We start from the raw sequence: 19,945 nt of genomic DNA on the forward strand, positions 1-19,945 counted from the left end.
TTCAGGATCCAGTCCTCTGATCAGTCTAAGGAGTGGAAAGGATATAGATTGGTGTCAGAAGTCAGCAAACATGGCTTTAAAAGATGGGATCCCAGTTAACTGAGTGGGGATCTCTTCATACCTCACTTTTTCCTACATCCCAGTAGAAGCCCAGGGCAGGATGTCTTGAATACCCATTCAGGATGTTTCAGTAGGAACATCCCCAGAGGAGAGAGGCCCTTGGTGAGAGGGGTCTTTCCCTATAGACTGATATTGCCTCACAGCAGAAGTTCACATGCTGTGACCTGCGGTAGCACTTACAGTGCCTGTGAGGTACGCCCTACACACAGTCTCACTTCACAGGGCTAGTTTTTTTTTTTTTTTCTCCTTTAAATTTTATTGAAGGACACATACAGAAAAGTACACAAGCCATAAGTATATGACTATATTAATATTTACAAAGTGAATAGAGACGTAACTTTTTTTGTTGTTTTGAGACAGGGTTTTGCAAAGTTTGCTTCAAACTATTCATCCTCCTGCCTCAGCTTCCCAAGTAGCTGGGGTTATAGGTGTGTACCACTGGGCCTGGCTTAGGTCTAAAAATTTCAAGTTTATACATGCTTAGAATCACCAGCAGTGTTTATTAAAAATGCAGATTTCCAGACTTACCTCCAGAGTTCCTAGGACCTAGAAATCAGCATTTAAGTATGAAAGATTGTTTAGGTTGGGGCAGTCTGTGGGCCACAATTTGAGGAGTTCTGATGTCAGAATGAAGCTGAGTGATGCTCTACTTTCCCTAGGGAGAACCTCCCCAGCCGCTTTAAGTTTAAGGAGTACTGCCCGATGGTGTTCCGAAATCTCCGTGAGAGGTTTGGGATTGATGATCAGGATTACCAGGTATGGGCTGTCTAGTAAAACCTTGAAGGTTTGGGAATGGAGTGGGGTCAGGAAGCCACAGGACAAATAGAGGAAAAAGATCAGCCGTCCTTGTGTCCCCTCTGTCACATCTTATTCTAGTTCATGCAGTCTTTCCCAGGACTGCTGGGCTCTTGGAGGGACAGGGGCTTTAGTTGTGCTTCTGAGGAGCCTCAGCTCACGTTCCTGTCCCTGGGAGGGTGAATAGTGGGAGGGAGAGGGATGTGTGGAAGCTGCTTCATTTCAGTCTGACATTCCCAGTCTAGGCTGAAGAACCCTCTCTTCGTAGTTTGACTTAAGAGAGAGAATTGTTGCCAGCGAGAGATGAGGCCTCTTAAAGCAGATAAGACAGATTAGAAAAGGAAGACTTCAAGGGTAGTGTAACCTCTTCCCAGGTATGAGTGTCACCTCTTAAACTTGTCCCCTATCCTGATGGTGGGAGTGGGGTAGGCATATCAGGGCAACTGACCCTTTCAGGGGGTGATACTGTCTTAGAAGCCTGTTGAGAGGAATCAGTCCCCAAATCAGAACATGATAGTCTGACTCAGAGTCCATTCAGTCTGGCTTCAGTCCCTTCTATACCTTGCCCTTCTCTTTGGACCTTCTTCCCCTAACAGATAGCCTAGAGGTAAAGGTGGGAGAATTTTTCACTTCACCTTATAGTTTTCAAAACATAGCTGACTTTCAATCATTTGTGGTGGAAAAAGGGGATGTACAAGCACAGTAAAATCTAAAATGGATGCCTACTCAATCCCAGTAAGCCTTTCACAGAGTTCACAGGAGCAGAGTGGGCCTCAGGCACAAATGTCCCTCCCTGCCTTCACTCTGAGGGCCTGCTATAGACACAATATCCTGACTAGGAGGCTGGGGGTATGTGAAAGGAGGAGGAGATCTCAGGGCTTTGAGCACCCAGGAATGTCCACATCTAAGAAGTACTGTGGGGTCCCTCCATTCGCCTCTGCTAGGATCAGACCCTGAACTAAATCATGACCTGTCTGGAGCCTGAGGTTTTCTAAAAACTTCTTGCCATTGTTGGAGCCCCAAATTGCTGGGACGCCTTCTTTCTCCTGGACTATCTCACCACATTATCCCATGTCTGCATTCTGCCTCTAAAAGCCTGATGGGCACATGACTGCTCAAGACTGAAATGAGGGCAGCAGGGCTGACATTCTGGGCAGGGCCTCTGCTCATGGGCTACCAGTGATTTAATGGGAAGAAGCTGCCTGGACCTAAGGCAGGCGGAGCTGCACCTCCACTTGGGCTCACAGCTGCAAGTCTAATTGGCAGAGGCACAGGCATGAAGAGAGGTCACTCATTCATGCAGCCTGTTCAGCATTTCTGGGTTGGGGATGTCCTATTTCTGGGGAGCTCCTTTAATTTAGCACCTTTTCCAAGGAACATAGAGAGCCCATCAACCCTTCAGACTTAGTTTCCTCCATGAAGATGGCGCTTATCCCCCCATGTCTTTTTAATGTTTTTTATAGTAGATGGACACGATACCTTTATTTTATTTTTATGTGGTACTGAGGATCAAACCCACACGTCTCACACATGCTAGGCAAGTGCTCTACCAACTGAGCTATAATCCCAGCCCCTCATATGGTTTTTTGAGGAGTCATTGGGTGACAGTAGAAAGTAGAGTCCTCAGTAAGAGATGGGGCAGGGATCTGGAAAGGAGGTACTTCTATGAGTGGATCTCCATGTTCTTGGGAACAACTGGGGTCTCCCCTCAGCCTTGTCTCCCAGGGGTCTGCTGTGTGAACACATGGCTTTTGGTCAACTCACATTGTCCCCCATCTCTCTTGCTCTCTGATCCTAGTGGGGACTTGAGATTGAGTAGGGGCAGAGCCAGAAAGTCTCCCAGAACTGCCTTCCAGTCATTCACAAAAGAGCAGGAAGCTGAGATGAGGGGGCAGGTTGATGACCAGAAGTTGAGGATCAGCCTCCCATTTTGGGAAGGGTTTTTGAGCTTCAGGGTTAATACAGGGAAAAGAGGTGACTGTGTCCATTGTGTCCTTATGCTAGGCCCGTTGCGTTTTTCCTAAGCTTGGTCTTTGTCACTCAAGAGATTGGAGAAATCTACTTGATCTGCCTCCTAGTATTTCAGTTGAGGAAACTCAGGGTGAAATATGGCTCACCTAAGGTAATATGGTTTATAGGGTCAGGATTAGAATCAGCCCCCTCAAATCTGAGGCTGTTTTAGTTTGTAGGTTAGCTCTCTAGGATCAAGATGAAATGACACTTCATAGTCAGTCCTCTTCCTATTCTAGTCTAAGATCAGGGGCAGATTGTAAGGGTCAATTTATCATTGTAGAGGAAGATTTTAGGAAGGGTTATGAATACCTCAAGAACAAATAGGTGGATAAGGTCGCATCTGGGAACCCTCTGTTGTAGTGTTTTTGACATTTGAACAATCCAGCCCATCAGAGAAGATTCAGAATCAAAGTCAGAGTCCTAGGACTATAGTGTAGCTTGCCTAGCATGTGAAAGGCTCTGGGTTCATCTCCAGTACTGCAGAAAGAAAGAAGAAGAAGAAGAAGAAAAGAATCTTTATGCCTTTTTCCAAAACCAGCTGCTTTTGTCTTGGGCTCTCAGAACTCAGTGACACGCAGTGCCCCCATCAACAGTGACAGCCAGGGCCGGTGTGGTACACGTTTCCTTACCACCTATGACCGACGCTTTGTCATCAAGACTGTGTCAAGTGAGGATGTGGCTGAGATGCACAACATCTTAAAGAAATACCACCAGGTATGGTGAGTCCCAAGCCTGGGCAGTAGAGAATGGGTTAGAAGAAGGAGAGGGGGACCCCTGGTGGGCTTCTCATGAACCCAGGCCATGTCCTCTCTAGTAATGGCAAATGCTTCCTGATAACCAAGCAGTAGCTTCTCCCTGTTTCTGTGAGGTGAAATGCCTATTTTATTTTTTATGGTGCTGGGAATTGAACTCAGGGCTTCCTGCATGCCAGGCAAAGGCTTTAACAAACACTGAGCCACAGCCCATGAAAAGGAGCCACAAAGGCATGTTGCTGACTCAGTCCCGGTTAAACAGCTTTTTGTTGTCTGAGTTGGAGAGTTTTCATCCTGTGACATCTGCCTTGCTTCTTCTGAAAAAGGTGGGGCAGCAGGGTTGATTCCTTCCCATTTCATCTTTCCACTCCTCTGGAACCTGCCCAGAGAGAAAGCAGGGAGTATTGTGGTGCCATGTGGGTGCCTGTCCTAAGCCTGCCTGGGCCTTTTCTCTGTGACACCAGAGGAGTGGTGAAGGGAACTCTGGTCTTTGGGGGGTTTCAGCAATGAGAGCTTTGGGTGGGACCACTCTGTTCTCCCAGACATTGGGTCCCATCCCTACCTCTGCAGCTCCTCTCTGCCCTTTGGCCTTCCTACGTTAGGCTGACAGAGGAGAGCAAGGCCTGGATCCATGATTGTCCTACTGTGGAATCCTATTGCAAACAAAATCTTAGGTGGCGGGCTGGGGATATAACAAAGTTGGTAGAGAGAGTGCTTGCCTTACATGCAAAAGGCCCTGGCTTCGATCCCCAGCACCACCAAAAAAAATCTTAGGTTGTCTCCTGGAGGGACTCTGCACTGCCTGCTCAACTAACCCCACTCTGCCATGCCAGGTGGATATGGGGTGGCTGTCGCTTGTTGTAAGTCTGAGCAACCCCTATTATTTCACAGAACTCACTTGAAAAAAACCACTAGTCTAGAAGTAGAATCCGGGGAGCTGGGGAACATTTTAGCTTGGTAGAGCCCCATTCATGCTCGGCACCTTCGTGTTCCTTAACCTTCCCTGTCTTCCTGCTTCCCATTCTAGTTCATAGTGGAGTGTCATGGTAACACCCTTCTGCCACAGTTCCTGGGCATGTACCGCCTGACTGTGGACGGCGTGGAAACCTACATGGTGGTCACGAGGAATGTGTTTAGCCATCGTCTCACTGTACACCGCAAGTATGACCTCAAGGTAAAGGGCTCTGTGTTTCCCAGCAGTGTGGCCATCTTATGTCTGAGGCTGTGAGAGGCCATTGCTCTGACTTCTGCCTGGTTGGGAAAGCTAGAGCACATGCATTGGCATGACAAGTGACTCGGGAGTTGATGTGCCTGCTTCTTACAGACCATTCTTACTTGAAGTCCAGAATGCAGTGACAAATGTACCATATGTACATAACAATAGATATTCTTCAACATCTGTATGTGAGTTGTGCACACCCAGGGTAGCAGAGTAGGGACAGGCCATGCTGATGCTCATACTCTGACATCTGTCCAGGCCCTGTGGAGTGACAGTGCAAGTACATTTCTAAGCTTTGAGAAGGATGCACTTGGGGCTGTGAACCAGGGTGCTCCACTGTTCTTGAACCAGGCTTCCTGACTTCTGTCACCTCATACTGCTGTCCCCTCCCTCTGCTGCAGCCACACTGATTTTCTTTGCATCCCTGCAGTGCCTATGCTCCTTCCCATCCCAGGATTCTACATATACTGGCTGAATAGGTTCCCTCTCAGCAGCCCTGCCCTTCTCCCACCTTAGGGCTGCCTCCTTAGCTTCAATTCACATGCTGCTGCTTCCAGCAAGTAGGCCCTAGCCACTGCTCCTCCCCATTCCAGGAGCATCCCCTGCATTACATGCTCTCATAGTGTCAGAGTGTCTCCTCCCCATACCACTTAGCACCATTATAATGAATTGATGAATTGTGTACTCACTGTTTAATGTCCATGTCCCCTGTTAGACTGAAAGTTCTGTAACTGTAGTCAGAGCTCTGTAAGTGGGCTGAGTAAGTGGACAAGTTGCTGCCTGCTGGCCCCTCTAGGGTACTAACCAGCCTATTTCCATTCACCTGCCAGCTCTCCCCAAACTCTAGTGCATGTTTGTCTGCTCAAAGGAGTTTGCCTCTGCTGAACTTCTCCTGATGGCTCTTATCCTTTCAGGGTTCTACTGTTGCCAGAGAAGCAAGTGACAAAGAGAAGGTATGCTGGCGCTGAGCAAGTGTGGAAGGGTTGCTTGGAATCAGAAACACCTTCTGTTGGCCATCTTGTCCTTCCCCCTCCACAGCCCCTAGCCTGGTTCCCAGACATGCAGCTGTCACCAGTACATTTCTGTTACTAAGCACCTGCTTGACCTTGGTATAGGCCTCAGTCTCCAGCCTTTTACTTCTGCTCTCTCTGGGTTCTTTATGGTCTTGCCGGGATGGAGACGGTTTACATGTTATAGTTCAGCAAGAGTCATTCTGAGCTCTGGCATAGTCCAGGTTCAGCATGAAAGGATCCTTTGGTCAGTCCTCATTGTCTGACATATGGCACATATTTGCCATTCCTGCCTATCCAAAGCCTGGGCCTGTAGGCTCCGGTGCTGCTAATGAGCAAACTGTGCATCTTGTGTTAAAAAGAAACCCCTTCCCTTTTCACACACTACTCTCAGCAGAACAGCTCGTTCTCCCTGGGGCAAGTGAGTGAGCCCACCTAACCTAATGCTGCTGTTGCTCTCCAGGCCAAGGACTTGCCAACATTCAAAGATAATGACTTCCTCAATGAAGGACAGAAGCTGCATGTGGGGGAAGAGAGTAAAAAGAACTTCCTGGAGAAACTGAAGCGGGATGTTGAGGTACTTCCTAAAAGCCTTGTCTTCACCATGACTAGACAGGGTCCCTCATTTACTCAGAATAGGAGCCTGTTCAGCCCTCAGAAAAATAGAATTTACCCCTTTCCAGGAGTTCAGACAAAAGAAAGGTGGTGATGTGAGCAGTGTAGGCAAATGTTTGCACCTAACGGTTGTGCCTGTGGACAATTATTGGAAACCCACCGTTTGTGCTGTGAAATGTTGGGAATGCTTTTTCCTGTCTCTCTCTGTCCCCATCTTCAAACTCACCTTCTGGTGGTGTCTTCATAGTAGAAAGGGCATCTAGCATTAGAACAGTGGAAACCAGCTGTTAAGATACACCACCATCAGGGTTGTGGCTCAGCAGTAGAGCATTCGCCTGGCACACATGAGGCACTGGGTTTGATCCTCATCGCCACATGAAAAAAAAAAAAGAAAATAAAAATCTATGGGCTGGGGATGTGGCTCAAGTGGTAGCATGCTCGCCTGGCATGCGTGCGGCCCGGGTTCGATCCTCAGCACCACATACAGAAAGATGCTGTGTCCGCCAAATGCTGAAAAAAAATAAACATTAAAGTTCTCTCTCTCTCTCTCCCTCTTTCTCACTCTCTCTCACTCTTAAAAAAAAAAGAAAAGAAAAGAAAAATCTATTTCATAAACAACTGAAAAAAAAATGATCCATCAACCAGATCCAAGAGTAGTGTAGTGGTACACACCTATAATCCCAGTGACTCAGGAGGCTGAGGCAGCAAGAGGATCACAAGTTCAAGGGCAACCTTGGCAATTAAGTGAGACTCTATTTGTTGTTATAGCTCAGTACTAGAACATCTCTGGGTTCAGTCCCCCTAGTCCTACCCCCCGCTCCCCAACACACACACACAAAGAGGCTCTCTCTGGTTCTGATTCCCTACCTCCCCAGCTACTCCTAATTGTAATAGGACTTCCAGTGGAGGAATTCCTCCAGTGGAGCCACGTGCTCAAAACTGATTCTGTTGTCTGGACCACAATAACACATAGTGCCTCCTCTGTGGATTTTTTTGTTTTGTTGTTGTTGTTTGTGGAGCTGGGGATCAGACCCAGGGCCTTGAACATGCTAAGCAAGTGCTTTACCACTGAGCTATATTCCCGTCTTTTGGTGGATGCTTGGTGTAATAGAATCTTCCAGATAATTTCCCTTTTATTGCTTTTTTTCCCTTTTTTTTTTAAGAGAGAGAGAGAGAATTTTTTATTATTTATTCTTTAGTTTACAGTGGACACAACATCTTTATTTGTATGTGGTGCTGAGGATCGAACCCAGGCCGCACGCATAACAGGCGAGCGCGCTACCGCTTGAGTCACATCTCTAGCCCTTATTGCTTTATTTTGAGATAGGGTCTCACTAAGACCCTTATCTTAGTTGCTCTAAACTTTATTTTATTTTGTTTTATTTTTTTGTACTGGGGATTGAACCCAGGGGAGCTTAACCACTGGGCCACCTCCTCAGTCTCTTTTTTATTTTATTTAGAGACAGGGTCTCGCTAAGTTGCCTTGAACTTTCGATTCTCCTGCCTCAGCCTCTCAAGCTGATGGGATTACAGGTGTGTGCCACTGCACCTGGCTGGTTATAAACTTTGTAAAAGTTAAAGGTGCATACTTGTGGGGCTGGGGATGTGGCTCAAGCGGTAGCGCGCTCGCCTGGCATGCGTGCGGCCCGGGTTCGATCCTCAGCAACATATACAAACAAAGATGTTGTGTCCGCCGAGAACTAAAAACTAGATATTAAAAAAAAATTCTCTCTCTCTCTCTCTCTCTCTCTCTCTCTCTCTCTCCCCTCTCTCACTCTCTCTTTAAAAAAAAAAATGTGCGTACTTGTCATCCTAGTGATATGGGAGGCTTGGGCAGAAGGATCATAAGTTCAAGGCCAAACTCAGCATGTAGTGATAATCTGCCTTACAATTAAAAACAACAACAACAAAAATGTCTGAAGATGTCACTTAGTGGTAGAACACCCCTGAATTCAATCCCCAGTACCCACCAAAACAAAACAAAAACAAACAATCAAACCTTTTTTTATTGTCATAAAACACTCATAGGGGCTGGGGTTGTGGCTCAGTGGTAGACTGTAGTATGCATGAGGCACTGGATTTAATCCTCAGCACCACATAAATATAAAATAAAGATATTGTGTCAACCTAAAACTAAAAAATAAATATTTAAAAAAAAAAAACACTTATAGATAGTCCCTTGCTTATGGTGGTTTTCGTATTGGTGCAAAAGTGAAATGCACTCAGGAGAAACCATGTTTTGATTTTTGGCCTTTGCTCTTTTCCTGGGCTAGCAGTGTGCAATAGGTTACTCTCTTGTTTTGCTGGGCAGCAGTAGTGAGCTCAGATTTCCACACAGTCATGCTGTATGAGCATAAACAGCTGATAGTTTGTAGTGTATTATATAGTATTTAATAAATTACATGAGCTCTTCTGACACTTAATATAACCTTTGTGTTAAATGATTAAGTCACACTTAATTGCTGATGTAAGTGTTCTGGGCATGTTTGAGGTAGGTGAGGCTAAGATATAATGTCTAGTAGGTTAGCTGTATTAAATGTACTTTTGACGTAGATATTTTTAACCTGTGATGGGTTTCCTGGAATATTATTCCATTGTAATTAAGGAGCATCTGTATAATAATACTTATCATTTTAATTGTTTTTAAGTGTATAGCTTATTGACATCAAGCATACTGACGTTGCTCTGCAAACATTTCCACCATTTCATCTTCCCCAGCTGAAACTGTATCCCCATTAAACACTGACTCCCAATTCTCTCCTTCCTCAAGCCACTGGGAAACAGCATTCTCCTTTCTGTCTCTATGAAATCGATTACTTAAGAACTTCATATAAGTAGAATCATACAATATTTGTCCTTTCGTGACTGCCTTATTTCATTTAGCATAATGTCTTCAAGGTTCATCCATGTTGTAGCATGTATCTGAACTTCTTTTTTTAAGGCTAAATAATATTCAGCTGTGTTATATACCACATTTTGTTTATCCATTCATCTGTTGGTGGACACTTGGTGTATTAGGGTCTTCCAGAGAAGCAATCAGTGAGATTTATAAAAAAGATCTCTTTATAAAAAGACATTTATTATGAGGAATAGGCCCATGTGAAGATGGCAGCTGACAAGATTTATAGTTGGCAAGCTGATTATAACCAGGAGATGGGTGAGAATGGTGGTTGGCTCTGTCATTCTTATGTGGCGTTTCCTTTTCTTTCTCTCCACTTTTACCTTGAGTTCAAAAGCCATGAGGAAGTCGGGCAGGGGTTCCTCTTGCTCATGGGAAGAGTCTGTAAGCCTTTTTATTCTATTCAGACCTTTACCTGATTGGATGAAGTGTGAAAGTCTACACTGGATAGAGCAATCTGCTTTATGCAGTTTACTGATCCAAATGTTAATGTCATCCAGAAACATGCTCACAGACTCTCCAAAATTAATGCTTTGACCAAATGTCCAGTCCAGGATACTGGGTACACAAGTTGACACAAAACTGCCCATCATGCTGGGCATGTTGGCACATGCCTGTAATTCCAGCGGCTTGGTAGGCTGAGACTTGAAGATCTTAAATTCAAGGCCAGCCTCAGTAATTTATTGAGAACTTGTCTCAATATTTAAAAAGGGCTGGCGATATAGCTCAGTAAATTGCCCCTGAGTTGAATCTCCAGTACCTATCCCCCAAAAGAAAACTGGCCAGCATACTTAGATTGGTTCAACCTTGTAGCTATTGTGAATAATGCTACTGTGAATATGTGTGTAATAACCTTTTTGCTAGAAGCTTTTCCTTACCCTCATATGTTTGTTTCTTCATTCTGTCTTTTATGCTCTGATAACTCAGTTTGTTCTGAGTCTTTTTTCCTCTTTCCTGGTTCTAATATGAATTTAAGGCAGTTTACTCAGCTAATTTGTTTTCAGTGCATGTTGCTCTGTGATTATTCTTTGGTGGTTGGGGGTGGTGTTCATGGATTCTGTCCTTCTTGGAACCCTTGCTCCTCCTTTCCCTAGTCTTGAGAAGACCTTGTCCAGGGGTGCTGTGGTCATTCCACCTATTGATCTTCTACTAAGGAGATTCTGCTGATCTCCCAGCCTTGGGACTTCTTGTGCTTTGGGTTGTGTTCCAGACTGTGCTTGGAGTCATTCTAGTTCTCTGAAGGTGCTCCTCCTAGACCCCTAGCACAGTGGTTGGTCTGACAGTTTCCTGGTGCTGCAGGCTGTTTGTAACCATGGCACAGTACCTGGCACATGTCTGATGGTGACTAGACTCTCATTCTTGGCTGATTTGGAATGCCGGCTGGCCAGTTCCATCCGGTGTTATTCCCACAAGCTTTGTTATTCTCAAGCTATGAAATCCTAAACGAAGAACTGAAGACACCATCCTGCTCACAGCACTCATCATGCACATGAGGAAACTGAGATGTGGCAAGGGGAGGCCTATGGTACCAGGGGCGGGTCCAGGATTCTCCCCAAGCTCCACACAGCCAGGCCTGCCTGCAGGAAATGGGTGAGAATGGTGGTTGGCTCTGTCATTCTTATGTGGTGTTTCTTTTTCTTTCTCTCCATTTTTACCTTGACTGGTAAAGAAGCCAAATTATATAGTTTTTCAAACTTTGCCTGTTACCCCCAGTTAGAAGTACCTTTTATTGTAGCCAACAAAGTACACACACATACAACTGGAGCACCAGCTGCTCTTTTTTTTCCTCTTTCTGTATTTTTTTATTGGTTCTTTATAGTTGTGCATAATGATGGAATTTGTTGTTATATATTCATATGTGGACACACTGTAACAACATAATTTGGCCAGTGTCACTTTCTAGCACTTCCCTGCTCCCTCCCTTCCTTCTACTCCCTGGTCCCTTTCCTCTAACTGATCTCCCTTTGATTTTCATGAGATTCCCACCCCCATCTCCACCCCCACCCCCGCATTTTCTTTTCCTCTCTAACTTCCATGAGAGAAAACATACAATCCTTGACTTTTGAGGAGTTTGGTTTATTTGGCTTAACATATGGTCTGTGGTTCTATCTATTTTCCTGCAAATAACATAAATTTCATTTTTCTTTACAACTGAATGAAACTCCATTGTGTATATATACCACATTTTCTTTATCCATTCACCCATTAATGGACAAATACACTGGTTCCAGAGTTTGGCTATTGAGAATTGAGTTGCTCTAAACATGGGTATGTATCGATCACTACAGTATGAAGACTTTGATCCCTTAGGATACATTCCAAGGAGTGGTATAGCCAAGACTTATGGTGGTCCCATGCCTACTCTTGAGGAACCTCCATACTTTTCCGTAGTGGTTGTACTAATTTATTTATTTATTTATTTATTTATTTTTTAAAGAGAGAGTGAGAGAGGAGAGAGAGAGAGAGAGAGAGAGAGAGAATTTTTTTTTTAATATTTATTTTTTAGTTCTTGGCGGACACAACATCTTTGTTGGTATGTGGTGCTGAGGATCGAACCCGGGTCGCACGCTTGCCAGGCAAGCACGCTACCGCTTGAGCCACATCCCCAGCCCGGTTGTACTAATTTATGATACCACCAACAGTGGAAAAGTATTCCTTTTTCTCCACATCATCTCTAGCATTTATTATTGTTTGTATTCTTATGACTGTCACTCTAACTGGTGTGAAATGAAATCTACTGTAGTTTTTTTTCTTTTTTCTTTTTTTTTTAAAGAGAGAGTGAGAGAGGAGAAAGAGAGAGAATTTTAATATTTATGTTTTAGTTCTCGGCGGACACAACATCTTTGTTGGTATGTGGTGCTGAGGGTCGAACCCCGGGCCGCACGCATGCCAGGCGAGAGTGCTACCGCTTGAGCCACATCCCCAGCCCCTCTACTGTAGTTTTGATTTGCATTTCTCTAATTCCTAATGTTGTTAAATATTTTTTCATATATTTGTTGCCATATGTATTTCCTCTTTTGAAAGTGTTTGTTTATTTTTTCCTTTTATTAGTTAGGTTATTTGGGTTTTGGTGTTAAATTTTTCACTTTTTTATATGTTCTAGATATTACTCCTCTGACATAAGAGTAGCTAGCAAAATTTTTCTTCAGTTTTTCTCTACTTCTTTCCTCTCTTTACAGTCCTAATTATTTGCTGTGCAGAAGCTTTTTAATTTGATGCCATCCCATTTGTTAACTTGTTAACTATTGGTGTTATTTCCTGATCTTTGTGGTCCCACTGTCTATTTTTTTTTTTTTTTTTTGTACCGGGGATTGAACCTAGAAGCACTTAACCTCTGAGCCACATCCCCAGCCCTTTATTATATTCTATTTAGAGACAAGGTCTCACTGAGTTGCTTAGGGCCTCACTAAGCTGCTGAGGCTGGCTTTGAATTCATGATCCTCCTGCCTCAGCCTTCTGAGCTGCTGGGATTACAGGCATGTGTCACTGTGCCTCACACTATCTACTCTTATTTCATGTTATGCAGGCTGATACACACACACACACACATACACACACACATATATATTTAGTTGTAGATGGTTACAATACCTTTGTTTTATTTATTTATTTTATGTGGTGCCGAGGATCGAATCCTGTGCCTCACACCAAGTGTACTACTACTGACCCACAACTGCAGTTGCACACTGATATTTTTATTCTGTTTTATCTTATTTAATAATTTTTGGTGGGATACTGGGGATTGAACCCAGGGGCACTCGACCACTGAGCCACATCCCCAGCCCTATTTTGTATTTTATTTAGAGACAGGGTCTCACTGCCTTGCTTTTGCTGAGGCTGGCTTTGAACTCATAATCCTCCTGCCTCAGCCTCCCAAGCCACTGGGATTACAGGTGTGTGCCACTGCACCCGGCTTATTTCATAATTTTTTTAAAAAAATATTTTCTTAGTTGTCAATGGACCTTTATTTTATTTATTATTATGTGGTGCTGAGAATCGAACCCAGTGCCTCATACATGCTAGGCAAGTGCTCTACCACTGAGCCCCAACCCCAGCCCCTTATTTTATAATTTTTAAAAAGTCCTAGTTCCAGCCCACTACATTGGGTTCATAATGGGTTGAGACTCGTAATGAGACCTGCACTTGAGAGACTCTGCGGTGTTTCATCTGCCTCTCTAGCCTCTTTCATAGTTTAGCACACTGTTATTTTTTTCAACTCATGGCCTCAGTGGGTCCCAAACCATCTGGACTACTGCTTCATTCTGCAGCCTTAGTGCCTTTCCTCAAGGAAGCCCTCTAGCCCCTGCTGTCAGTTTCCACACCTCTTTGCCCCTGTGGGGTAGCCATCCCTGTTAAACTTGAGCTCACCAGGGCAGAGTCAGTGTCTGTTTCATAACTGTGTGTAGAATTGAGTTGAAAGAAACCCTTTTTCCCCCTTTCCAGATGCCATTGGGATGGCCTATGTAACACCTTCCATCTTTCTGTCCCTCCCTAGTTCCTGGCCCAGCTGAAGATCATGGACTACAGCCTGCTGGTAGGCATCCATGATGTGGACCGGGCTGAGCAGGAGGAGATGGAGGTGGAGGAGCGGGCAGAGGACGAGGAATGTGAGAACGACGGGGTGGGCAGCAACCTGCTCTGCTCCTATGGCACACCTCCGGATAGCCCTGGCAACCTCCTCAGCTTTCCCCGGTTCTTTGGTCCTGGGGAGTTCGACCCCTCTGTTGATGTCTATGCCATGAAAAGCCACGAAAGTAAGTAGGAGCCTATGCTGGCCTGCCCGCTTTCCCCTCTAGGGCAAGACGTCTGGGCACTGGTGGTGGATATCCATCCTTCACCTCATTAACTTGAGGCCGACTTTGGCCTCTTTCTGCTTGAAGACTTCTTTAGCCGTCACCCACAGGAATTTGGGTCTTAGGGCTCTATTTGTCAGGCCTGCCTTCCCCTCTGCACTGGTCCTGAGTGACCGAGGCATGCCCTGCTCTGGCCATAGGATGGACAGACCTTAAGCATACTGAGTACAGCCAGGACATGAGACATGTGAACCACTTCCTGAGGTGGCCTGCTCAGTCTGGGGGGCTGGTATTCATCTCTGATGCTAAGTAAGAGGTCCCTATGGGGTGGCTGTGAGGATCAAATAAGATTAGAATGTGAAAGCTTCTGAGAAGGACCCATTGGTCTCTTCGTCAAAGTGATAGGGATAATGTGAACCTCAATTGAAGGATCATGGGTGTGCCTTAGAGGCTCTTGGCTCTTCTCCCTACCACTTCTTCCTCCTCTCCTGCTTCTACTCACGTTTCAGGTGCCCCCAAAAAGGAGGTCTATTTCATGGCCATCATTGACATCCTCACCCCATATGATGCTAAGAAGAAAGCTGCACACGCTGCCAAAACAGTGAAGCATGGGGTGAGTGCTCTCTTTCTTCCTCCAGGGCCAGCCCAGTGGGATACATCTGTACTCACCCTTGGACCCCCAGGAGGAGACCTTGGGCCTTCTGCTCTAGAAAGTGCTCTTCCACCCCATTCCTTCCCAGCACAGAGCTCCCTTGCCTTGTGTCCCCTGCCCATCCATACCCCACCCCCACCTGCCAGTCTGGGTAATAAACACAACTTGTTTTTTCTCCAGTTCTCTGGCCCTTTGGGCCCTGAGCCCGCCAGCTTCTTTCCCTGGGGGCTGCTGGGCATGTTGTGCATCTTGTTGAATGGCCAGGAATAGCTTTGTTTACATGCCCACACTGCTCCCCATTGGCCTGTTTCCTCATAGCTTGAAGCTACTGTTCTCCACACAGGGCCCCCCACAGAGAACCAGGCCTTCTCTGCCACCTCCCCAGTGCCTTTTTTCTACTTCACTGCAGACCTGAGTGTGTAAATTAGGGGAGTGGAGCCAGGGACATGACACTTTGAACTGTTTCCTGAGGTGGCCTGCCCAGTCTGGGGGGTGGTATTCATCTCTGATGCTAGTAAGAGGTCTGAAGACCTGGCTCCTCCCAAATGCAGCCTCCTGGTTAAGGGCAAGGAACTGACCTGAATGGGCCTCTTGTGTGTTACAGGCAGGGGCCGAGATCTCGACTGTGAACCCTGAGCAGTACTCCAAACGCTTCAACGAGTTCATGTCCAACATCCTGACGTAGTTTTCTTCTGCCTTCAGCCAGAGCCAGAGAGCTGGATATGGGATCGGGGATTGGAGAGGGAGAGGATATATTGGGGCTAGATGGGAGGGTAGGGAACAGAGTGGGGGGCCTGGAAGGCTTTAGTATTGAGACTGTAGCCTGTGACACTGAGAGCAGATTTAGCTAGGGAAGAGGGGGATGTGCTGTGTATGCACATGCTCACAGGATATAACCTCACCTTCTGCTTACCCTTGATTTTTTTTCCCCATTTGACCCAGGTTACAAAGGTGTTCCTTTGGTATCTTGTGACTTGGTGGGTTTATTTGGGCTTTGTTTCTGAAATTTCATTGCTCACCTTGGCCACCTTCCCATCCCTGCCCGGCTCTCAGTTTCCTTCAATTAAAGAGGCACCTGGTAGGCCCAGCACAGAGGTCTGCTCCGAGCAGGGTGCACTGACACCAGCAAGGAGAAGAGGTCAGACACCTCGCCCTGCTGCATTTGATCTTACTTGGATTAACTTTTTAATTTTATAGAGTATTGTGCATAATTTCTTCTACCTTTCTACCTTGGATCCAAGTGAAATGTTACGTTTTTACTCCTCTGTACTATCCTCCAGTGCTGTCCTCCCAAAGGAGCACTGCAGGCCAATGCCTGACATCTTGGATCAGAGTTGGAGACCTCCAAGGGGAACAGGTCCATCCTCATGGGATGGTAATGGGTGAGGGAGCTGCTGGGCTCTTGGACAGCTGGTTCTCAGAGAACCCTGTGGTCATCATCCAAGTCCCAGGCTCGCTTGGTCCCTGGAGTTGAGATATTCTGTCAAGCTTGCTTCATTGGCTCAAGAGGACCTAGAAAGCACCTTTGGATATAACAGAACTCTCATGTTTAAATGGGAACTTCCTTTGGGAAGACCCCCAAAACTGATGTATGTCAAATAAGGTCTTGTGAGCCTCATCTGTTCCTTCCTACTGACCTCCAGGCACTCTCACCTGTGGTTGGCTTGTCACCGAGGACAGAGCTCCGAGAACCTGGGTGCTCTTTGCAGAGACACCTCTTTAAGCCTCAGGCCCACCATGTAGATGTCTGGCTCTCTGTACTCATGGTTTTTCACCTGGACGGTTATAGCAAGCAAGGTGCCCACAACAAGGAGTATGGCATCCGAAACTGAGGTTGCTTCTGAGTCACTTGAGGATGTGACTCAGGAAATCCAACTTGAAAACCTGAGTGGGGTTTGACCCAGCCCCAGCATTGGGGCTGTTTTTCTTTTATTGCCTCTCTCTAAACCTGTGGCCCACAAGACTCTGGAAGAAGTGGCATCCTGCAGCTTCCTTCAGGATTTCCATCCAGTCTCACAGCCTGCCTCCCAGGCCCTCAGAAGTGAGCCACACCTGTTTTGTTACCATCAGCAGCTGGTCCGCCAGGAGGGAAAATGGCTCCATTGTTCCATGTTGGGGGTGGTACATTCCTATATCATCCCACCCCCTCACCAATAATTGGGAACTTGGGATGAAAGATGGTAAAATTTGTAGATAACCTCAAAGATGTGAAGTTGGTTTGTGAATAATTTTAAATGAATAGGTGGTTTCCTGTGGCTTCCTCCAAAATGGCCAAGCTCGGCTTCTGGAGCAGAAACCAATGCTGTGTGTGTCTTGCCCACAGCATTCAGGTCAGGAAGGAATGGAGGCAGCATTCTTGGGCCTCATTGGGGCCGCCCCCTTCTGGAAGGGCAGAGCTAGCTCTGAACAATTAGAGCAGGGCCATGAAGTGACTCGGGAAACACTTGGAACCATGTGGCTCTGGGAGAAAACAATTTTGACTTAGGAAAGGGATTATGTAGGAATAATGTTTGGACTTGATTTCCCCACCTCATAATCAAGTGTGAAATTTTGGATCTGTTCCCAGTTAGGCCCAGCATCTCCACAGCTTGGAAAGCTGTCTTCCAGCAGCCTCCATAGCCTCGGGCCCCGCCAGCTTTTCTGCATTGGGTCTGCTGATCATGTTGCCATAATGTGTATCAGAAAGTGTCACACAATCTTATCAGTTAAAGCAACTACCAGGTATCTAACTTGTTTAACATTGAGTTTTTGTGGGTTTTTTAAAAAAAATTATATATATATACATTATATATATATATATTGTTTACATTTTGAGAGGTAGCATTCTGTTTCAAATGCTTTTTGTTTTCCTGACAGTATTGTTGATTGGGTCGAAACATTTGAGCTGTGGTTTGGTGGATTTTAGATTTTTTTTTTTAAAGGTCATTCGCTGTGCTATCTTCAAAACCTTGGGTTTGGCCCTCTAATTCCTTTGGCATTCAGATGTTTAAAACTTATTTATCTTGGTTTATACAAGTTTTCTTTCTCTTTTTTTGTAATGATAAAGATGTTGTTTGGCTTGCAGTCTGAAAATGAATTGATCCAGTGTTCATTCGCTTCCCAAGTCCTGCCATTCCCTTTGTGGGCGGTAGGAGGCGTCTCAGGGGAAGGGACTATTCCCAACCTACCTCCCCCAGGCCATGCAGAGAAGCTGAACAGTCTTATGGCACCCCAGAATAATTTGGGGACTCCTGGAAACAAAGGTATAGGAATAAGGCTGAATGGTGAGGCCTGGGTGAGATAAGGGCAGGGTTCCTTTCCATTCCCTCATTCTCCCCTTTACTGGGTAACATCTATTCAACTTCTCTGTCTCTGTCCCTCTTCTGAAATGTCACAGCCGAGCAATCATCTCCCAGTCATCACCAACAACAGCATGGTGGGGGGGTACTTAGAAAGATGTGAGGGGTGCTTAGAAAACTACACTGGCAGAACCCCCAGACGAAAGCTTGGCCTTGTGTCCTTGTTCATTAACCACGGGGTCTTTCCTCCAGGACACTTGCCTTCTCTGAGGCTGGTGGCGTTGCAGGGCATCCGGGAAGCCAGCATTTCTAGGAGCAGAGTTCCAGAAGCAGTGCTCCGTCCTCATCTAGCTCAGGGGTCACTGGTCTGTGGCTTACCCATGAGTGGCCCCTGTGGCTGTTCTCAGTGGCACTCAAGTTTCCACTACAGGCAGCTTTTCCTCCTTCCCCCACTCCCTCCTTCACAACTCTCCCTGTGCTCTAGGCCTGAGCAGCTCTTGGTAATGCTCAGGGTGTGAGACAGAGACTTGAGACTCCTGCCCCAGAGATGTCCCCCCTTCACAGTCTGCCCAGCCAATTCTGGGGCTTTCTTCATAGCCAGTCCCACCCCCTATTATCTTTTTTACCAAATCAAGTCTGGAGAGAAAAATATTAGCACTCTCTAGCATTTGAATGTGGGGGGCTAGAAGGACTGTGTGTTAACCCTCAGAGCTCTGGCCTTAGACCTGTGGTCCCCTCACGTCTAGAGACCTCACTTAATGGCAGTAATGTAGGAAGCGGGGTCCTCAAAGGGAAGCACATTCAAACAGCTACCCCCAAATTGACCTGCCGTCTGCAAGAGGCAGTGATATGACACTAGGCCTCCTTTGATAAATGCCACTTATGAAGAGTAGCCCTTATGGAGAAGGGAAAGGAGACTCAGCTGTTCTTAGCAGGTTATGCTGAGATCCCAGGAAAGAGGCTGGGGAAGAAATTTTTAGAACACTTGGACTTACAGCCATTTTGTGACGAGGTAGGGGCGGCAGGCCTGAGGAAGGCCCTGTGCTGCTCAGCACACCACAACATCAGGTCAGATCATTGTAAACAAAAAATATGAAGTTTGGAGTCACCTTTTAGGGAAGCCGGATAAACTACCACCCCACCATGGGTGAGACTTTTCAGCTTCCCACTGCAAGTTCATTTTTTTAAATAGGAATTTTCCACCCCCTGTGCTTGTCTAATGTCCACTCGAAACAGTTCGAGACCCCGTTACTGTTTTAAAATGCATGCATGTTAAGATGAATCTCCAACCCAAGGAAAAAATAAAACTCAAAAAGCTTTGTGTACATCTGGTACGTGTGAGTCCTTTGGGAATGTCTTCCGCCACATATACTCCCCTCCTCCCCCCGAATTAAAGTTTTGGTCCCAGTTTTAGGGGCTGCTTGGGCAAAATCAGTGTATGGCTTGAGTCTGAAGAAAGAATGTGGTCAGTGACATTCCACTTATAGATACAACTAATAAGCAATGTTAATTAAGCAGGGTCTGGTGGTGCACACCTATAATCCCAACAACTCTGGAGGCAGAGGCAAGAGGATTGCAAATTTGAGGCCAACCTTTGCAATTTAGTGAGGCCTAAGCAGTGTAGCAAGACCCTCTCAAAAAATGAAAAGATTGGGGATGTAGCTCAATGGTAAAGTGCCTCTATATTCACTACCTAGTACCAAAACAAAACAACAAAAAAAGGCAATGTTAAGGGCACAGCACCAGAGCTGGGGCTGTAGCTCAGTGGCAGAGCGCTTGCCTAGCACGTATGAGGTACT

General features: G+C 45.9%; 1 protein-coding gene across 5 annotated transcripts in view; it reads left to right on the forward strand.

Moving 5' to 3' along the window:
* The window catches only part of Pip4k2b (phosphatidylinositol-5-phosphate 4-kinase type 2 beta), a 32,923-nt gene extending 13,452 nt beyond the window's left edge, over positions 1–19,471 (forward strand). For 2 of the 5 annotated variants that reach the window (XM_005321757.4, XM_021724176.3), the window contains 8 exons: positions 780–876; positions 3,490–3,642; positions 4,708–4,854; positions 5,814–5,852; positions 6,373–6,486; positions 13,919–14,177; positions 14,726–14,829; positions 15,473–19,471. In XM_005321757.4, the coding sequence (XP_005321814.1) occupies positions 780–876; positions 3,490–3,642; positions 4,708–4,854; positions 5,814–5,852; positions 6,373–6,486; positions 13,919–14,177; positions 14,726–14,829; positions 15,473–15,553 (994 nt within the window). In that variant the 3' untranslated portion in view covers positions 15,554–19,471. Of the gene's footprint in view, positions 1–779; positions 877–1,160; positions 1,290–3,489; positions 3,643–4,707; positions 4,855–5,813; positions 5,853–6,372; positions 6,487–13,918; positions 14,178–14,725; positions 14,830–15,472 lie in introns of those variants that run through there. The other 3 variants (XM_040268840.2, XM_078042113.1, XM_040268841.2) reach the window with 3 other exon arrangements.
* The last annotated feature ends 474 nt before the right edge of the window (positions 19,472–19,945 follow it).

Source organism: Ictidomys tridecemlineatus, chromosome 3 (assembly GCF_052094955.1).
Source record: "Ictidomys tridecemlineatus isolate mIctTri1 chromosome 3, mIctTri1.hap1, whole genome shotgun sequence".
Lineage (NCBI taxonomy): Eukaryota > Metazoa > Chordata > Mammalia > Rodentia > Sciuridae > Ictidomys > Ictidomys tridecemlineatus.